This window comes from Musca domestica, unplaced genomic scaffold (genome assembly GCF_030504385.1).
Source record: "Musca domestica strain aabys unplaced genomic scaffold, Musca_domestica.polishedcontigs.V.1.1 1, whole genome shotgun sequence".
NCBI classification, from domain to species: domain Eukaryota; kingdom Metazoa; phylum Arthropoda; class Insecta; order Diptera; family Muscidae; genus Musca; species Musca domestica.
Genome location: NW_026712114.1, coordinates 12,435,517 through 12,454,163, shown reverse-complemented (window position 1 = coordinate 12,454,163; position 18,647 = coordinate 12,435,517). Strand labels below are relative to the sequence as shown.

At 36.3% G+C, this 18,647-nt stretch overlaps 1 protein-coding gene and 1 pseudogene across 1 annotated transcript; one reads left to right on the top strand and one right to left on the bottom strand.

Annotated features, from left to right (window-relative positions):
- Window positions 1–10,512: 10,512 nt before the first annotated feature.
- LOC131803194 (UDP-glucosyltransferase 2-like) lies at window positions 10,513–11,849 on the top strand. Its single transcript, XM_059124287.1, is given in 3 exon segments — window positions 10,513–10,915; window positions 10,974–11,059; window positions 11,061–11,849. Coding segments are annotated over 3 exon segments (1,125 nt in total). The 5' UTR covers window positions 10,513–10,665.
- A 2,954-nt stretch (window positions 11,850–14,803) lies between these two features.
- Window positions 14,804–16,516, bottom strand: LOC101889496 (UDP-glucosyltransferase 2-like; annotated as a pseudogene).
- Window positions 16,517–18,647: the final 2,131 nt, after the last annotated feature.

Genomic DNA, 18,647 nt, shown 5'->3' with positions numbered 1-18,647 from the left:
TTGTCCGTCTGCCACACAATCTATTCAGCTCATTTGCAAATAATGGCTCTTTATAGCCGTAGTCGAACTTATCCACAGTCAATTACTTTACTTTACTAGTTGAAAAAGTGAAAGTTTACAAAGAAGCTTTTGGTAGTAGTTAATTAAGCGTGTGTGCGTTTGTGTGTGTTCGTTATGGGTATCTGCTTATGATATTGATAGCCATTATTGTGCAAAAAAAAAGAAAACACATTACAGATTCATAATCAATGAGGTATTTTGTAACATCGTTGGAACTTGTCAGCAGCAGGATAATGAGATTGTCGGTAATGGCTTTAAAATATGGGTAGAAAGGAAGAATATAAGGTCGAGTGTGTGTGTGTGTTTTTTAATGTAAGTTGTTGTTTACTGTATGGAAAATATTTAATTAATAATATGCTTTCTTATGAAAAGAAATTCCTTTTGAATTGGCTGGAATTCCTGAGGAAGCTTTTAAAATTAGCTATAACGAAATGAATGAATTTAAATTATGGGATATGCTTTATGATGGTACCAGGTGAAATGTTCAATTCTAAAACACACAGCACAGTATAAACAAGTAAGCAAAGGCTATATTCGTGCGGGGCCGACCATGTGATACCCTACAACACTACAATATATTAGAAGCTCCCTTATGTCCAAATCCATTTTGGAAGATTTCGCTTTTGAAATTATGTCACGGAGCACTGCCCACATATTACCCTTAGCATTTTGGCCAGGAATATTTGCCCAATATTTACGCACTTCATCGTGCTGTTAGTTGTTGTGGTCCATTTTACAACTAAATATAATCCAATGGTCAACCAAAATGCTAGACTTCTTCCTCTAACTCTCTTCTCAGGCGTTTTTATTGGCTTCAATTGTTTGATCAGGACTTTTTTTCTATTTTTGCTTCATTTGAACCCCTAAATATTTTGCGATCATCTCCAAAAGTAAAAGTTCTCTCTGTATTCCAAATTTACACTCATCTATTTGATTTACTTGTCTACAATATTTGGCTATATTCGTCAACGAAATCAGCATAAAAAAGCCAGAAGTTCGCATTTTATGTACTTCGGATATCACCTGTAAGTAATGTTGGTATTTTTTCACACAAAAATAGTGGTCCTTTCTACCCGCCATCCTAAACTCTACTTTATGCGAGATGTCGTGTCCTTTGGTTTCCATTTGTGACCTTTATAACGGATGCAAAATCAGGAAAATTTTTAGTTGTTGGTCCATTTCAACCCCTAAATATATTGTGGGCATCCTTGAAAACAATAGGCCAAGCCCTTCTGAGTCTTACCCTACCCTTGTGAAAATTTTCGTGATAATCGGACGATATTTGCAATACCTATATAATATATAATATCCCCAACCTGTGTTGTAAGGTGAAAAAGATATTACAAAATATTATAAGTCAAATTGAAAAAATCACATGCGATAAAAAATATGAAAAAATAAAAATATGTCACAAAATACTACACAACTGCGATTTTTTAGATTTTATACTTTTATGTCAAGAGGGCATTCTGAATTGACAAAATTTGCCAAAATCGGTCCAGCCATTCTTGAGATATAAGCATTCTAACTAACATCCCCTTCGTTTGTATATAAGTTAACACCAGACATATTTAAATTCAACATTAGCAACCCAAAGAATTCATCAACCAAAGTATAAGCGTGTCATTTTGCTGACACTGCAGTTCCCACCGAAACACTGACAACAACATCCAACAGGCAGACAGCAACATTCCATCGCCAACACGAGCAGGTGTCCAGTATCATCTGGGTGCATGAATCCAAAGTATAAGTTAGGGTAGTTTTATTTCATTATTCACTTTGTAGTCCGGAACCTTAACCAATAAAGACGTGATTGCTTGCAGTAAGCAGCAATCACAAATTTTTAAAAAAATAAATAAATTAACATTGAATTAATTGGCGCCCGAGAGCAGGGACCTGTTTTTAAACAGGTACTCGAAACCCGAAGAAAGGATTTCCGACAAAAGTCAAGCCTTCAGGTGGCGCCCCAGTAACTTAATTGTGAAAAGGACGTAACGTTATGTTACAGCCCCTAAAGCCCGCGACGCGGATCACTAGATTACGGTAGTTTACAAATAAAAATTTTAAAAAAGTGAAAGTAAAATAAAAACATTGATACAAGAATTGTGAAAAATGAAAAACTATTAAAGAAAATAAAAAAACTCCTGAAAAATTAAAAAACAAAGTAAATTAAATTAAATAAAAAGTGAGAATTTAAAAAAAAAAAATAAAAAAAAAAAAGTATCAAAATAAAGGAAATTTTAAAAAAGTGAAAGTAAAATAAAAACATTGATACAAGAATTGTGAAAAATGAAAAACTATTAAAGAAAATAAAAAAAACTCCTGAAAAATTAAAAAACAAAGTAAATTAAATTAAATAAAAAGTGAGAATTTTAAAAAAAAAAAAAAAAAATAAAAGTATCAAAATAAAGGAAATTTTAAAAAAGTGAAAGTAAAATAAAAACATTGATACAAGAATTGTGAAAAATGAAAAACTATTAAAGAAAATAAAAAACTCCTGAAAAATTAAAAAACAAAGTAAATTAAATTAAATAAAAAGTGAGAAATTAAAAAAAAAATAAAAAAAAGTATCAAAATAAAGGAAATTAAAATGATAATTACAAAATGAAAACTTAAAAAAAAAAAAAAAAAAAAAAAAAAAAAAAAAACTTGTGAAAACTTAAATGCAAAGTAAATTAAATGAAGTGAGAAATAAAGAGAAACAATTGTGAGAAATTATAAAAAAAAGAGATAAAAAATAAAGCAATTTAAATAAGTTTGAATGAATATAAATAAAAATAAAGTTAAGACAGAAATAAAAATTAAAATAAAAAAATTGTTTGAACAATATTAAATATTTTAACAATTTATAAATAAAAGTGAAAAATCGGACACAACAAAACTTTGAAAACTTTGAAAGGACTAAGAAAAACGATCATCTCATCTCATCTGTACTAGAAGGATGCTACTCCAGACTCTAATGATGCTGCTATTATTGTATCCTGGAAACACCCTGGCTGACTTCAGCATCCTCGACTACTCGAACACAAGACTCATTTCAATTCATAATGGAATAGCAAGGAAACAGAACGGGACATTTAAAGTAATTCATTCAATAGATCTTGAACAGTATGAAAACCTCACTCGTGAAACCGAACACATTCTAGACAAATTCGTGAACCTAGACCATCCTCTCCGTCCATTTATGAAGCAACAATTAATTGACATCAATGGACTATTAGACCGTCTGATGCCGCACAGAGAGAAAAGATCGATAGACTTCATAGGAAGTGCTTGGAAGTGGATTGCAGGCAGTCCAGATAGTCATGATTTTCAGATCCTAGAACAGAAAATTGGCAATATTTTGGAAAATAACAATAGACAGCTGATAATAAACCAATTAATTTCGGAAAGAATAACCGAAATAACTAATAAGACGAATGAAATAATAAAAAGGGAAGGGTGGAACGATGAAGTAGTATTCAAAATCGAAAGAAAACTTAATTTTATTGAAAAAGAGTTACAAAACGTAGAGTTTGCAATACAGTGGGCTAAAGCTAATATCGTCAATTCATTTCTGCTTTCTAAAATCGAAATCGATCAAATAAACACTGTTTTTGAAAAATATAATATTCCTACTTATTCGATAGATGAACTATTAACTTTTGGATCCGTAAAAATTGTTACAAATAAACGAGAAATTTTGTACATCCTTAGTATCCCTGTAACTCAAGAAGAAGTTTGTAAAGTATATTTCATAAAACCTATAAAAACTGGAGATGTAATTGATAAAATTGAATACGAAAAAATTTTGGAATGTAATAAAGAATTATTTGGAATAAAAACAGAATGTAAAAGTAATTACGACATAACAATTTGTAATAGAGATAAGCTTATTTCATTAAGAAGTGATAATTGTATAACTAATTTGTTCAAAAGTAGAGTAGGGAAATGCACCCAAATAAACAACGAACACATACCAACAATTGAAGAGATCGGATCGGACTTGCTCTTGCTGAACCAATATCAAGGCGCTATCAGTGTAGACAACGAGCAGATTTTTTTAAACGGGACTTATCTCATCAAACATTTCAACGTCACTATAAGAATCGATGGCCACAGTTACAGTTCAAGAGGAATAAGTGCCAATAAACCTCTTCCCGCCTTTTTGCAACCAAAAGGTCCAAAAGACAAATTAGAAGAAGTAATATCATTGGAGCTGCTTAAACAGTTGAACGTAAAGAACATCGAACGAATACGATCTATGGAAACCAAAGGTACCTTAGCAGTCAGCATCGGTTGTGTTTCTGCAATAATCCTTACAACTATAACAATAATATCACTGAGAAGAAAATATGCAAAAAACTCCGAAAATAATAATCTGAAAATCGAAGATGCCCCAGGAGATGAAATAGAGATTGCGGAAGTAAATTTACCTACAACTTCGAAAGAAACTAAAACATCCAGCATTTACAATATTCATTCATTTTGAACAATCGGGACGATTGTATTTAAGAGGGGAGGAGTTAACACCAGACATATTTAAATTCAACATTAGCAACCCAAAGAATTCATCAACCAAAGTATAAGCGTGTCATTTTGCTGACACTGCAGTTCCCACCGAAACACTGACAACAACATCCAACAGGCAGACAGCAACATTCCATCGCCAACACGAGCAGGTGTCCAGTATCATCTGGGTGCATGAATCCAAAGTATAAGTTAGGGTAGTTTTATTTCATTATTCACTTTGTAGTCCGGAACCTTAACCAATAAAGACGTGATTGCTTGCAGTAAGCAGCAATCACAAATTTTTAAAAAAATAAATAAATTAACATTGAATTAATTTATATACCCTGTATATATTTCGCTACATATAACCGATATATTTACTATCGGCATCTACGTAACGGTCAGAATTGACCTGTTCGTCTATTTGTGATTTCGCCGGGATTTAAAATATTCGCATATTAACATGAACAGACGGACGGACGGACATACATAGCTAGATCGGCTCAGCTCGGCGAGATAGGAAGATCCATGTATACTTTCCTATGTGGGAAACCAATATTTCGAGGTGTTACATAATTTTTGGCCCAATCAAACTTATAATACCCCCAACACATAGTGTTGTAGGGTATAAAAACTCGGAAATCTGAAAATTAAGTTTGATGACATTTTGATGAAAAATTTTTTGTCAAAATGAAAAAAAATGTTGAATTTTGAGTACTTAGAAAGTATAACACGAACTGTTGGAATGAATCCAAAATTTTAAGGTGGAATTTTTCGCTGACGAAGTAGCGAGCATTTTTTGTTTTTTTTTTATATAAGTTAATTAATTTGTTTCACTGTCTTTTTGTAATTTTATTTTTGCAAAGCTTTATGAAACAGAGATGATAGAACAAATACTCATTAAATCTTAAAAATGTTTAATTTTCGCAACATCCACCTTGTCACATAGTATAAATTTTAATATTTTATCATTGAGTTTTGTTTTTTTTTTATGTTTAAAACTGAAAAACTTGCATACTTCGCCAGCATATTAAATTAAGGTTAAATAAAATGTAAAAGTTTTAATCCTCCTGCTGCTGCTGTTGTTGCACGCAACATCCTATCCCATCCCACCCTCGGTAATTTGTAATGAAATATAAAACCACAACTTCATTTGTACAAATCAACATCGTCCTGGGCTCACCCACACGTGCAGGGTAAATGTAATTTTTGCCGTGGTGATATCGAAAAACGAAGGAAAGACAAGGTGTAAGTAAAAAGTTACAAACTTCTGATATCAACCTGAAAGAAAAAAAACGAAAGTTGTTAGAGCAAAAGAAAATGCGAAAGTACAAATTATGAAATATACAGTTACACGACGCGATGGTGATTATTGTAGCAGTAAATGATGCGATATGTGAATAAAATAAAAATCAAAGTACAATACGGATTCTAAAGTTGCTGCCGCAATGGATCTCTACCTGACTGTGGACAATATTTCGCCTGTGATACCTGAGAGTATTTCACTTGCACGTGTTTACAATATTGGCAATATTTTGATCTAAAGTTTTTTTTGCTTCAAAGTTACACGTGTTATGGTTTTTGCTGTGGAAACCAACGGTATTTCCACGGGTAATTATTGGAAGTAAATCGAGTATTATATATCAATAAAATCGATAAAAAGGTACCGTAACTGTATTTGCAGAATTAATTGAATAAGAATATATTTTAAAGACAAAATGTTAAAAAGTATCAGTCGGTTTTGCCGACAGATGTACAGGGTTGCCCATATTCGACGGACCCAACTGGCAACGCCATAACTTTTGACAGAGATGTCATATCGCTTAATGACATACCGCGTTGGAAGCGTCAGCCCAAGCTGATTTTTACCATGAACCATCACACGCCACGCGAGCGCTCTGAAATAGTTGAATTTACATTCAACAGAAGAAGTCAATTGTGAAAACTCAACGTGCTTTTAAAACATTAAAAAATGGGAGAAGTGCGCCTTCTAAGAACACCATTAAGCGTTTATAAGAAAAATTTTCGACTGGTAAGGCTCTTTCTAATCCAAAGAGGCCATATAAAAGTCGACCTAGGTGATCGGCCGAGAATATCGCTGCCGTATGAGCCAGTGTTGAGAGGTCCCCAAGAACATCCCAAAAACGCCGTTCTCAGCAGTTGGGCATGGCTCAGTCCACTTTACAACTGATTATTCGCATTGATTTGCATTTGTTCCCGCACAAAATTCAATTGACGTAAATAATGTTGCCTGCGGACAAGCCTCGTCGATTGGAATGGGCCCAAAGAGTCATCGAAATGGCCGAAGATGACGAGCAATTTTGGAACAAAATTATCATGTCCGATGAAGCCCATTTCACATTGAATGGGACCGTAAATAAGCAAAATCGCCGTTTTTACACCACTGAAAATCCTCAGGAGATTCAAGAAGTGCCTCTTCATGACGAAAAAGTCAGTTTGGTGCGGCGTTAGTGCGAAAACGGTCATTGGACCGTTTTTTTTCCAAACTGAAAATGGCCATGCTGTTACCTTCAATCAGGAGCGTTATCGCGACATGATGACCAATTTTGTGATGCCAATTATTCGTCGAAAGCGTATGAGGCAGTTCTGGTATCAACAAGACGGCGCTCCACCGCACACAAGTCGCATAACAATCGATTTTCTGAAGAATTTGTTTCCGGGCCGTTTGATGTCGAAAAGTGGTGATTTGGACTGGCCACCGCGTTCGCCCGATTTGACGCCGCCTGACTTCTTCTTGTGGGGATATTTGAAGTCAAAGGCTTACGTTAACAAGCCAAGGACCGTAGAAGAGCTTAAGGACAACATTCGTGAAGAAATAGCCGCTATTCCGGCCGAAATGTTGGCAAAAACGATGGAATATGCAGCAAAAAGGACACAATACGTCATCAACGCCAAAGGCGGCCATTTGAGAGATATCATACTCAAAAATTGATGTAAACAAATCTACTTGGAACAAATTAAATGATTATCATTGCCAACCGCCAAATTTTTATATTTTTCTTTGATTTAAACATGGGTCCGTCAAATATGGGCAACCCTGTATACCCTCAGCCAATGTTCGATCATTAAAAAATATATTTTGACTTCTGTTAGACAATTCAAATTGTTGACATTCTATGGAGTAGGTTCCGAAGGAATAGGCCAATATAGTCCATTTCGTATTGCACCTAAAAAAATATGATATAAATATTGCGACGTGCCATGTATGAACTATATCGGCTGCTTCCTTCACTTTAAATGAGGTATGTGCTTATTTTAAGAAAATATTAAAAGTGTGTGCGAGGTGCCACATATAGTCGACCGAAGTATTCCATTTTCATATCTCATCTAATCCAGATAAAAATATGAGTATGGGCAAAATTAAATCTAAAATGTGTATCCAATTTTATGCAAAATCATAAATTCCATATTCATCTCAGGTTTCTGGTTGAGAGGAATATTTGATAGATAGCAAAAATCGCAGACTTGTTTCGCAAGATAGAAGTATTGAAAATTATGACCCTTTATGGGTGAGGTACCTGAAGGGATTCGCAGATACTTATCATCTTCACAACAGATCTTGTATTAGCAAAAATGTCTGTATGTGTGAAATTTGAAAATAGTTTAATGCTTTTTTCGTTTCTTTGAGCATTTTGTTTTCCAAAATCTAGAACCCTATATGGGGCAGGTAGCAAATAAATGGTCCGATCTCTGCCATCTTTATAACAGATCTGTTGTGTTGATGGAAATATTGAGATGTACCAAGACTGGAATGAATTCGGATGTTAACTTCGCTTTTTGTGAGCTTCATGGATATTCCAAATGTTGAGCCTCTGTGGGGGAGGTACCAAAAAAGAGTAGACCGATATATCTCATCTTCACACCAGATCTTGTGTTAGTAGAAATATAGGGATGCGTGAAATATAAGAAGAACCTGATAAAATATAAACGTTTTGGTTATTCAAAACGTTGACCCTTTGTGGGGGAGGTACCAGAAGGAATGGTCCGAGCTCTACCGTGTTTTTATACCCTACACCACATGGTGGTCAGGGTATTATGTCTTTGTGCATTTGTTTGTAACAGGCAAAAGGAAACGAGATAGACCCATAGTTCCTTTTGATGATCTGCATAGAATCACATTCTGAGTCGATTTATGCATGTCCGTCCGTCCGTCTGTCCATGTATTTTTGTAAACAATGTACAGTTCGCATTTATTGCTCTATCCAGATGAAATTTTGCACAAATCATTTGTTTGGCCCAAGGATGAACCTTATTGAAATTGGAGATAATCGGTCAAAATTTAGATATAGCTCCCATATATATCTTCGTCCGATTTGTCTTTTATTGTGCACCAAACGTGTAATATCAGTGCGAATAGTATGGAATTTTGCACGTACGATCAGATTGGACCGGAAAATAAGTATGCCAAATTTGATCGAAATCGGTTCAGATATAGCTATAGCTCAGGGAAATATATCAAATACAGCTCAGAAATATATTTGCCAAATTTTATCGTGATCTGTTCCGATTTGGATATAGCTCTAATATATATCTTTATCTGATTTGAAATTATTTTGCACCAAATGGGCAAAACAAGTCCGAATTTAAAAGATACAAATGCTTCGGCATATTTATTCTTTTGAACTTTAAATTATAATTTTAATCATAACGTATATGATTGAATTCTCCCATAAAAACTTTTAATTGTTATGTGGAGCTCTACTAAATTAGCAAAGTGGTGTAGGGTATCATAAAGTCGGCCCCGCCCGACTTAAAGTCTTTCTTTACTGGTTTAACATATCCTGCGTTGAAAGAAATATTCAGATGTACCAAGTCTAAATGGAATCGGATGTTAATTTCGCGTTTTATGAGCATAATTGATATTCAAAATTTCGACCTTTTGTGAGGGTGGTACCAGAAGGAGTGGACCGATATATTCCATCTCAACACCAAACCTTGGGTTAATATAATATTGTGATCGGACTCTTACATCACATTTTAAAAGAGTTATAATTGTTCAAAATTTTGGCCCGAGGTGTGGTGTGATGTGATGGCTGAGGGTATTAAAATTGAGAAATAATTCTACCACAATCCCCATTTTTATACTCTCCACCATAGTATGGAGGATACATTAAGATTGTCATTCCGTTTGTAACACCTCGAAATATACATTTTAGATCCCACAAAGTATATACATATTCTTGATCAGCATAAAATTCTATGTCGATTTAGCAATGTCCGCTCGTCTATCCGTCTGTGAAAATCACTCTAGCTTCCGAACGAAATGAAGTAGATTGATAAAATTTTACTCAAATGTATATTATGTCTGCAGGACTTTTGGTATTAAAAATGGGCCATGTAGCTCCACATTTTGTTATATTCCCCACATAATAGTACCTCCAAATATTCGGAATTTTGATGATTTTAGCGACATTATTCACTGGAATTGTTTCAAATTTGGCATTTGAAGTTCGTAAAAAATACTACAGCCTATGACAGAAAATTGTCTGTGCAGGTTCACGTCTTCGTATAGCCACCATATGACGGTAACTCCCGATATTCGGAATTTTGATTATTTTAGCGACATTATTCACCAGAATTGTTTCAAATTTGGTATTTGAAGTTCGTAATAGATACTACAGCCTATGGCAGGAAATTATCTGTAATGCACAAGGTATTAAGTTTTTGTTGGGATTTAATAGAAGTGTGTGACGTGTTTGCCTGCATTAATTTTACCCAGCCGATACTTCACTTCAAATTAATCTGCAAATTTGCACATTAATAACATTAAAATAAAATCATCACCATATTGCGTTCTGACTTGCACTTCTACAAGCCGTTTCAATGCCATTCCGTTTTTGTTGTTGTTTTTAATTTAATAAAATACAATAACCTTCAACGCTGATACTGAACTTGAAATTGTGAAAGCGGCGCATAGCTTCTAGGTTAATATTTAGATTAGAGAGAACGATAAGTGGTCTCGATCATCAATTCAATTGCGAATTTATATTATTTAGTTAAAGAACACACAGACTGTTGAAGTCAACCAAACAACAGATGAAAAGATTACCCTCACATTAGTCAATTGGCCGGCAACGCATACACATCACTAAAATGGTCATACGTTCCATTCTAATTTTTGCTCTATTTGTGAGCTTTGCAATATTCAATTCGGCAGAGGGAGCTAAAATTCTTTCCATATTTCCCTATTCGGGGCCATCACAGTATATTTTTATTTCGCCCCTGCTAAAGGCCTTGGCGGAAAGGGGCCATGAAGTCACATCCATATCGACATTTCCCCAAAAGAAACCACTGAAGAATTTCCGTGATGTTGTTGTTATGGAAAATAGCAAAATTTTCGATGGTAAGTTTACTGTTATGCCTTGGATTTTGAAAATAATTTCAAAAGTACTGTTTTCTAGAGATGGTAACCGAGTTGGCGGCCGGTGAGGGTGCAGAAAAATCATTTTTCGAAGAATTTATGGAGCTCAGCAATGTCCCCTTATGTCCCCAATATGATTGAGGTTGGTGGTTTACATATTAAACAAAAACCCGATCCATTGGAAGAAGATTTACAGAAGTTCCTAGACAACTCACCGGAGGGTGTAATATACTTTTCCATGGGCTCGAATGTCAAGAGTAAAGATTTACCCCCACAAACTCTGAAGGACATTTTGAGTACCTTTGCAGAATTGAAAATAAAAGTTTTGTGGAAATTCGAACTGGAAGAATTGCCGAATAAACCGGCCAATGTTGTCATACGCAAATGGTTTAATCAACCCTCCATATTGGCCCATCCCAATGTGAAGCTTTTCATTTCCCATGGCGGATATTTAAGTACCACCGAAACCATATTTCATGGAAAACCCATTCTGGGTGTACCAGTGATGGGGGATCAATTTATGAATGTTAAAAATTCAGTGAAGGCTGGTTTTGCCTTGCGTCTGGATCTAAGGTCTCTTACAAAGGAGAAATTCAAGCAGAACATCCAAGAACTGTGGACAAATCCCAAGTATTCGAATGCTGTTAAGAAATTGTCGAAACGTTTCAGAGATCAACCTTTGACACCCATTGAAACTGCAATCTTTTGGGTGGAATATGTTCTGAGACATGATGGCGCTTCGCATATTCGCAATGCCGGTCAAGATTTGTCATTTTGGCAATATCACAATATTGATGTGTACGTAATCTTATCAAGTTTTATTGTTGTTGTGTTTGTACTGATGGCTGTTTTTATTAGCTTCGTAAAGAAAATTATTTGTGGTAGTTCGAAGAAATCTAAAATAAAGAAAAATTAAACCATTAAAATGTGTTCACTGTTTAGAGAGGCTACGAAATAATTGTCGAAGCACTGCAAATGTTACCTACGTAAAGAAAGACCAAAAATCGTGCGGCGCTAACTTTAGGTGGGGCAAAAGTAAACTTCCAGTGTTTTTTATATGGCCATATGGCTAGAGAGGGTATATATCATTTGAAACGGTCAAAACCTGCTTAGTCGAAATAACTGTTTTAGACCCTAGGTCTCTCCAAATCCGTTTCAGCGCATTTGGAATCGATCTAGCGATATCCCTCCGTCTGTCTAGCTGGTGCGCACGATAACTCTCGAATAGAGTATCAGATTTGGTCCAAACTTGGTAAATCCTAATATTTTTGTTATACTTAGATCGAGTTCAGAGATGGGCAATATCGGTCCACTCCGTCTGGTACCTCCCCCACAAAAGGTCGAAATTTTCAAAAAATATATTTTCTGCACAGAAAGAGAAACGATAATCCGATTTTGCTTCAACTTTGCAAATCCCAATATTTGCATCAGTGCTATGTCAGGTGCGAAAATGGACAATAGCGCAAAAGTAAACTTCCAGTGTTTTTTATACCCTCTCTATCCATATGGCTGAGGGTATATATCATTTGAAACGGTCAAAACCTGCTTAGTCGAAATAACTGTTTTAGACCCTAAGTCTCTCCAAATCCGTTTCAGGGCATTTGGAATCGATCTAGCGATGTCCGTCCGTCTGTCTGGCTGGTGCGCACGATAACTCTCGAATAGAGTATCAGATTTGGTCCAAACTTGGTAAATCCTAATATTTTTGTTATACTTAGATCGAGTTCAGAGATGGGCAATATCGGTCCACTCCGTCTGGTATCTCCCCCACAAAAGGTCGAAATTTTCAAAAAAAATATTTTCTGCACAGAAAGAGAAACGATAATCCGATTTTGCTTCAACTTTGCAAATCCCAATATTTGCATCAGTGCTATGTCAGGTGCGAAAATGGACAATATCGGTCCACTCCATCAAGTACCTGCCCCACAAAGGCTCAAAATTTTGAATAATTACAATTCTTAAAAAATGTGATGTAAGAGTCCTATTGTTTTCAAATCCCAATATTTTCATCAACCCAAAGTCTGGTGGTAAGATGGAATATATCGGTGCACTTCTTCCGGTACCTCCCCCACAAAAGCTTGAAATTTTCAAAAAATATTTTGATAGGCATACGCTCCATTTTAATATATGCTCCATTTGTGAGCTTTATAATGTTCAAGTCTGCAGATGGAGCTAAAATTCATTCCATATTTCCCTATTCGCGGCCATCGCAGTATATTTTCATTTCATCACTCCTAAACCACTAAAGAATTTCCGTGATGTTGATGTTATGGAAAATAGCAAGATTTTCGATGGTAAGTTTACCGATATGCCTTGGAATATCTATGGTTATAAAATCCTAGAAAGGGAAACGATAATCCGATTTTGCTCCAACTTTTCAAATCCTTAAATTTGGGTCAGTGCTAGGTCAGGTGCGAAAATGGACAGTATTTTTTTGCTACTTTCCATCACTTTGGTCAAAACTTCCGGCGATAGGTCCTCACATTCTTGACGGATATTGTCTTTAAGAGGTGAATGAATTTGAGGCTTGCTGATCCAAACCCACGACTTGAGCGGTCAAAACTGGCGATCTTGCAGGTCAGTGCAACAAAACCGGGCGGGCCGACTTTAAGACTATATCCAAATCTGAACTGATCTCGATACAATTTAGCAAATGTATTTCTGAGCTGTATTTGAAATATTTCCCCAAATACTGTTGTTGCAGAGTGCATATTACGGCGGCGGTGGACAAAAATAACAAATCGGATGAACAATATATATGGGAGCTATAGCTATATCTGAACCGATTTCGATCAAATTTGGCATACATTTTTTCAGGCCTAATTTGGGTGTATATGCAAAATTCCATACAATTCGGGCTGATATTACACGTTTGGTGCACAATAAAAACAAATCGGACGAAGATATATATGGGAGCTATATCTAAATTTTGACCGATTATCTCCAATTTCAATAGGGTTCATCCTTGGGCCAAACAAATTATCTGTGCAAAATTTCATCTGGATCGGGCAATAAATGAGACCTGCACTTTGTTTACAAAAATACATGGACGGACAGACGGACGCACATGCATAAATCGACTCAGAATGTGATTCTATGCAGATCATCAAAAGGAACTGTGGGTCTATCTCGTTTCCTTTTGCCTGTTACAAACAAATGCACAAAGACATAATACCCTGACCACCTTGTGGTGTAGGGTATAAATACCCGATGACTCTTGCAGCAAAAACAGCACACCTTACAAGGACTTTGAGCGGATTTAATGGCTCTTTGTGGGTTATACAGTGCCCTAGAAGCGTACATTTAGCTTATTTACGTCAACGCTAAAATGGAAATGGGCATCATCACTCTTGATTATTTTTGATTACAAATCTTCTTCTTCCTCTTGGTGGTGATTGAGGATGGCTTGAGCGCATATTAGACGCGATTGGCGGTCAGCAGCTAACAGCTGATTCACCATCTGGACTTTGTATGGAAAAATCTTCAAATTTTCTATACTAAAATTCTCTATAAAGACCGTCGACGCTGGGATAACATAAAATTTATAGCATTTTCTTATAGTGTACAAAATAGGAAAAATCATACCCAAAATTGTATTTCATTTTAAAAGCTAGAAAATAAAAGCATAAAAAATAACGTTTTGTTACTAAGTTTTATAAAACCTTTATGTTTTGAAATCTAAACAAACAAAGATACGGCCACTTGTCCGTATTCATATGTAGATAATGGTTCTTAATGGCCGATAACTCCATGTCCATTTATGATTGTACTCAGTTGACTTTATACCATCAACACAACTCCCCACTAAAATATCCCCAACTAAAATTGTTCCACGGCGTCATCAATCATTTACTTATCACGCACAAAATTCAATGTTTGGATTTCGTTCACCTAATTTTTCTTTATTTTCGATTTCTTGGATTTTTTCATCGATTTTGAAGCAGCACAAATTATTTTCTTCCCAAATCTAATTAAACTCGCTATTAATGTAAACACAACAACAATACAGCTGGCTAAGAGTAGATACACATCAATATTGTGATATTGCCAATATGACAAATCCTGACCGGCATTACGAATATGGGGAGCTCCATCATGTCTCAGGACATATTCCACCCAAAAGATTGCAGTTTCCATGGGCGTCAATGGCTGATCCCTATAACGTTTCGACAAGGTTTTCACTGCATTCGTATAACGGGGATTCGTCCACAGCTCTTGAATGCTCTGCATAAATTGCTCCTTTGTAAGGGACCTTAGATCCAAACGCAGAGCAAAACCAGCCTTCACGGCGTTTTTAACATTCATAAATTGATCGCCCAACACTGGAATGCCCAGGATGGGTTTACCATGGAATATCGTTTCAGTGGTACTCAAATATCCGCCATGGGAAATGAACAGCTTCACATTGGGATGGGCCAATATGGAGGGTTGATTAAACCATTTGCGTATGACAACATTTGCCGGTTTATTCGGTAATTCTTCCAGTTCGAATTTCCACAAAACTTTAATCTTCAATTCTGCAAATGTACTCAATATGGCCTGTAGGGTATGAGGGGCTAAATCTTTACTCTTCGCATTTGAGCCCATGGAGAAGTAAATTACACCCTCCGGTGAATCGTCCAGGAACTTTTGTAAATCTTCTTCCAAAGGATCAGGTTTTTGTTTAATATGCAAACCACCAACTTCGATCATATTGGGGACATATGGACGTGGTGCTTGCAGTGAGAAGTGATCATTCAATAACACCAAGGAGACATTACGACGCGCCTCATCCAAAGACAGTTTGGCATTGGGAAAATATTTCTTGTAGACTTTCTCTTGACCCGCTATTAAGAAGAAATTTGTACACAAATTATCCACCACATTGGTCAAGATATTGACTGTACGTTGCCACAGCGACATATGACTGTCATACTCCAAACTCATGTGGGGTATGTATGAGGCTGGTGATGGATTGGCTGTGAGTTAATCAATAAAACCAATGGTACCAAATGTGGAGACGCCAATCATGGGAGCTTGAAAATATTCACCCAAACCAAATAACGATTCGGTGCCAAAAATTTCGATAATAATCAAATCAAATTTTTCATTTTTCAATAGTTTCTTTACATCCGCATTTTCCATGACATTGCTGCTGGCTGTTACACCCAAAGAACTGAGTTCCGCAAATTCTTCGAAAAATGATTTTCCTTCAGCCTCGCCGGCCGTAGCCTGGGTAAACATTTCTGAAATAAAGTTTTTTGAAATAATTTTTACAATTCTTAAGCCTCACTGCAAACTTACCATCGAAAATATTGCTATTTTCCATAACAACAACATCACGGAAATTCTTTAACGGTTTCTTTTGAGGAAATGTCGATATGGAAGTGACTTCATGGCCCTTTTCCGCCAAGGCCTTTAGCAGTGGTGAAATAAAAATATACTGCGAGGGCCCCGAGTAGGGGAAGATGGAAAGAATTTTTGCTCCCTCTACAGATTTGAATATTGCGAAGCTCATAAATAGAGCAATAATGAGAATGGAGCGTATGCCCATTTTAGCGATGTGTTCCCGTTGCCGGTAAATGGCCTACTTTGTGGTTAAGTTTTGAGTTAGTTGTTTTTCTGACTTGCCTAACTAATAGTATTCAATTGAATTGACAACCCAGAACGCTTATCACAGTTCTTTGGTCTAATATTAATGTGGACTATTGACCCATTTCGCTATCTTGATTCTAATCAGCTGTAATCTACTTCGTGTGCCTACAATGCAGGTCATTGGTTTATTGAATTAAGAACTGCAGGTTGATAGGTTGTATATAACATCTCGTAACCAATATTATTGATATCGGGAGCATATTACAGCTTATTAGCAGCTCGGGCTTAACAGGGTGATATGAAAAAACTGCAATCAATTTCAGACTGCTGTAATTTCTAAGCTAATCGTCCGATAGCTGTTAAAATTATTCCAGTGACAGCTCATTATATTGTTTACAAGCGTTCAAAAGCATTTTGGTGAGAATTTTTCAGGAAAAAAGTTATTCGTGATGGAATTCAAGCGTGATAGTGTGATTTTTTTATATTCGGCTGGAAAACCACAAATGGCTATCGTTATAGCACTCCAACATTTAAATGTGAATAAATCGGTTGTGTCTCGTACCATCGCTCGTTACCGCGATACTGGTAGCGTAGCCCGACGTCAAGGAAGTGGACGAAAGAAAACAGCAACATCAGCTGAAATGCTTCGAAAAGTAAAGAAGCGACCTGATCGAAACCCGCATCGCAGTGGCCGATGGCTCGTGAACTGAACATATCGCAATATTCCATTCGGCAAATATTGAAACATGAACTCGGAAAAAGGCATTGAAATTCCAAAAATTGGAAGAACTTACGGCGCAACCGAAATAGACTCAAAAGAGCTAAAGAGTTGCTTCGCTTGGCCGAAAGTGGTGAGCTGCCGAATTTGGTTTTCTCCGATGAGATAACATTTGTTGGCCAGCAGTTTGTAAACCAACAAAATGATCGTGTTTACCTGAGTTACCAAAGAGGGCAGCTGAAAATGTGCAACTTCGGTTGGCCACCAGAACATAAGCACCGGCAATGGTGATGGTGTGGACCGCCATAACAGCCGATGGTCGGTCTCCGCTCGTATTAATCAACCGTGGCATCAGTGCCGAATATTATCGCGAAAATATTCTGGAGGGTGTATTAAAGCCTTGGTCACGCAAACATTTTGTCCGCAGACCTTGGACTTTCCAACAGTATTCAGCACCATCGCACTCAGCACTTGTCACCCACGAATGGTTACAAAATGAGGTTCCTCGCTTCATTTCCTGCTAAAAAATGCCAAAGTGTGGAGCACCTCAAGCACGAGCTTCGTCGGTCTCCGCTCGTATTAAACGACCGTGGCATCAGAATAAATGCCGAATATTATCGCGAACATATTCTGGAGGATGTATTAAAGCATTGGGCACGCAAACATTTTGGTCGCAGACCTTGGACTTTCCAACAGTATTCAGCAAAATCGCACTCAGCACGTGTCACCCACGAATGGTTACAAAACGGAGTTCCTCGCTTCATTTCCTGCTAAAAAATGCCAAAGTGTGGAGTACCTCATGCACGAGCTTCGTCGGAAATGGATCAAAATACCGCAGAGCAACATTGTGGCAGCGTGTGACTGTTTAATTTGCTATAAATTGTGCCGTAGGTGACCAATTCGAACATATCTAAACTAATTCTAAATTTTGATGCTATTTCCGAAATTAAAATGTAAAAAAAAGGAAAAATTATGGCGTTTGACTTTGGTGCAGTTTTTTTTATCTCACCCTGTATATGATCTTCACAACAGATCTTGTGTTAGCAAAAATGTTTGTGTGTGTGAAATTTGAAGAGAGCTGTGATATATGAGCTTCATGAATATTCAAATTTTTAACCCTGGGGGAGTTACTAAAAGAAGTGGACCGATATGTTCCATCTTCATAGCAGACCGTGGGTTAATACAAATATTGTGAAGTATGTAATTTGAAGACAATCGGACTATATCACATTTTATAAGAGTAATAATTATTCTAAATTTTGACCCTTTGTATGGTAGGTCCGATTTTGGTATCCGACTTTGCATTGATGCAAATATTAGGATTTGCAAAGTTGTAGCAAAATCGTATTATCCTTTCTCTTCTCTTCTGTTCTTTTCTCTTTTTTTTTGAAAAAGTCGAACTTTTGTGGGGGAGATACCAGA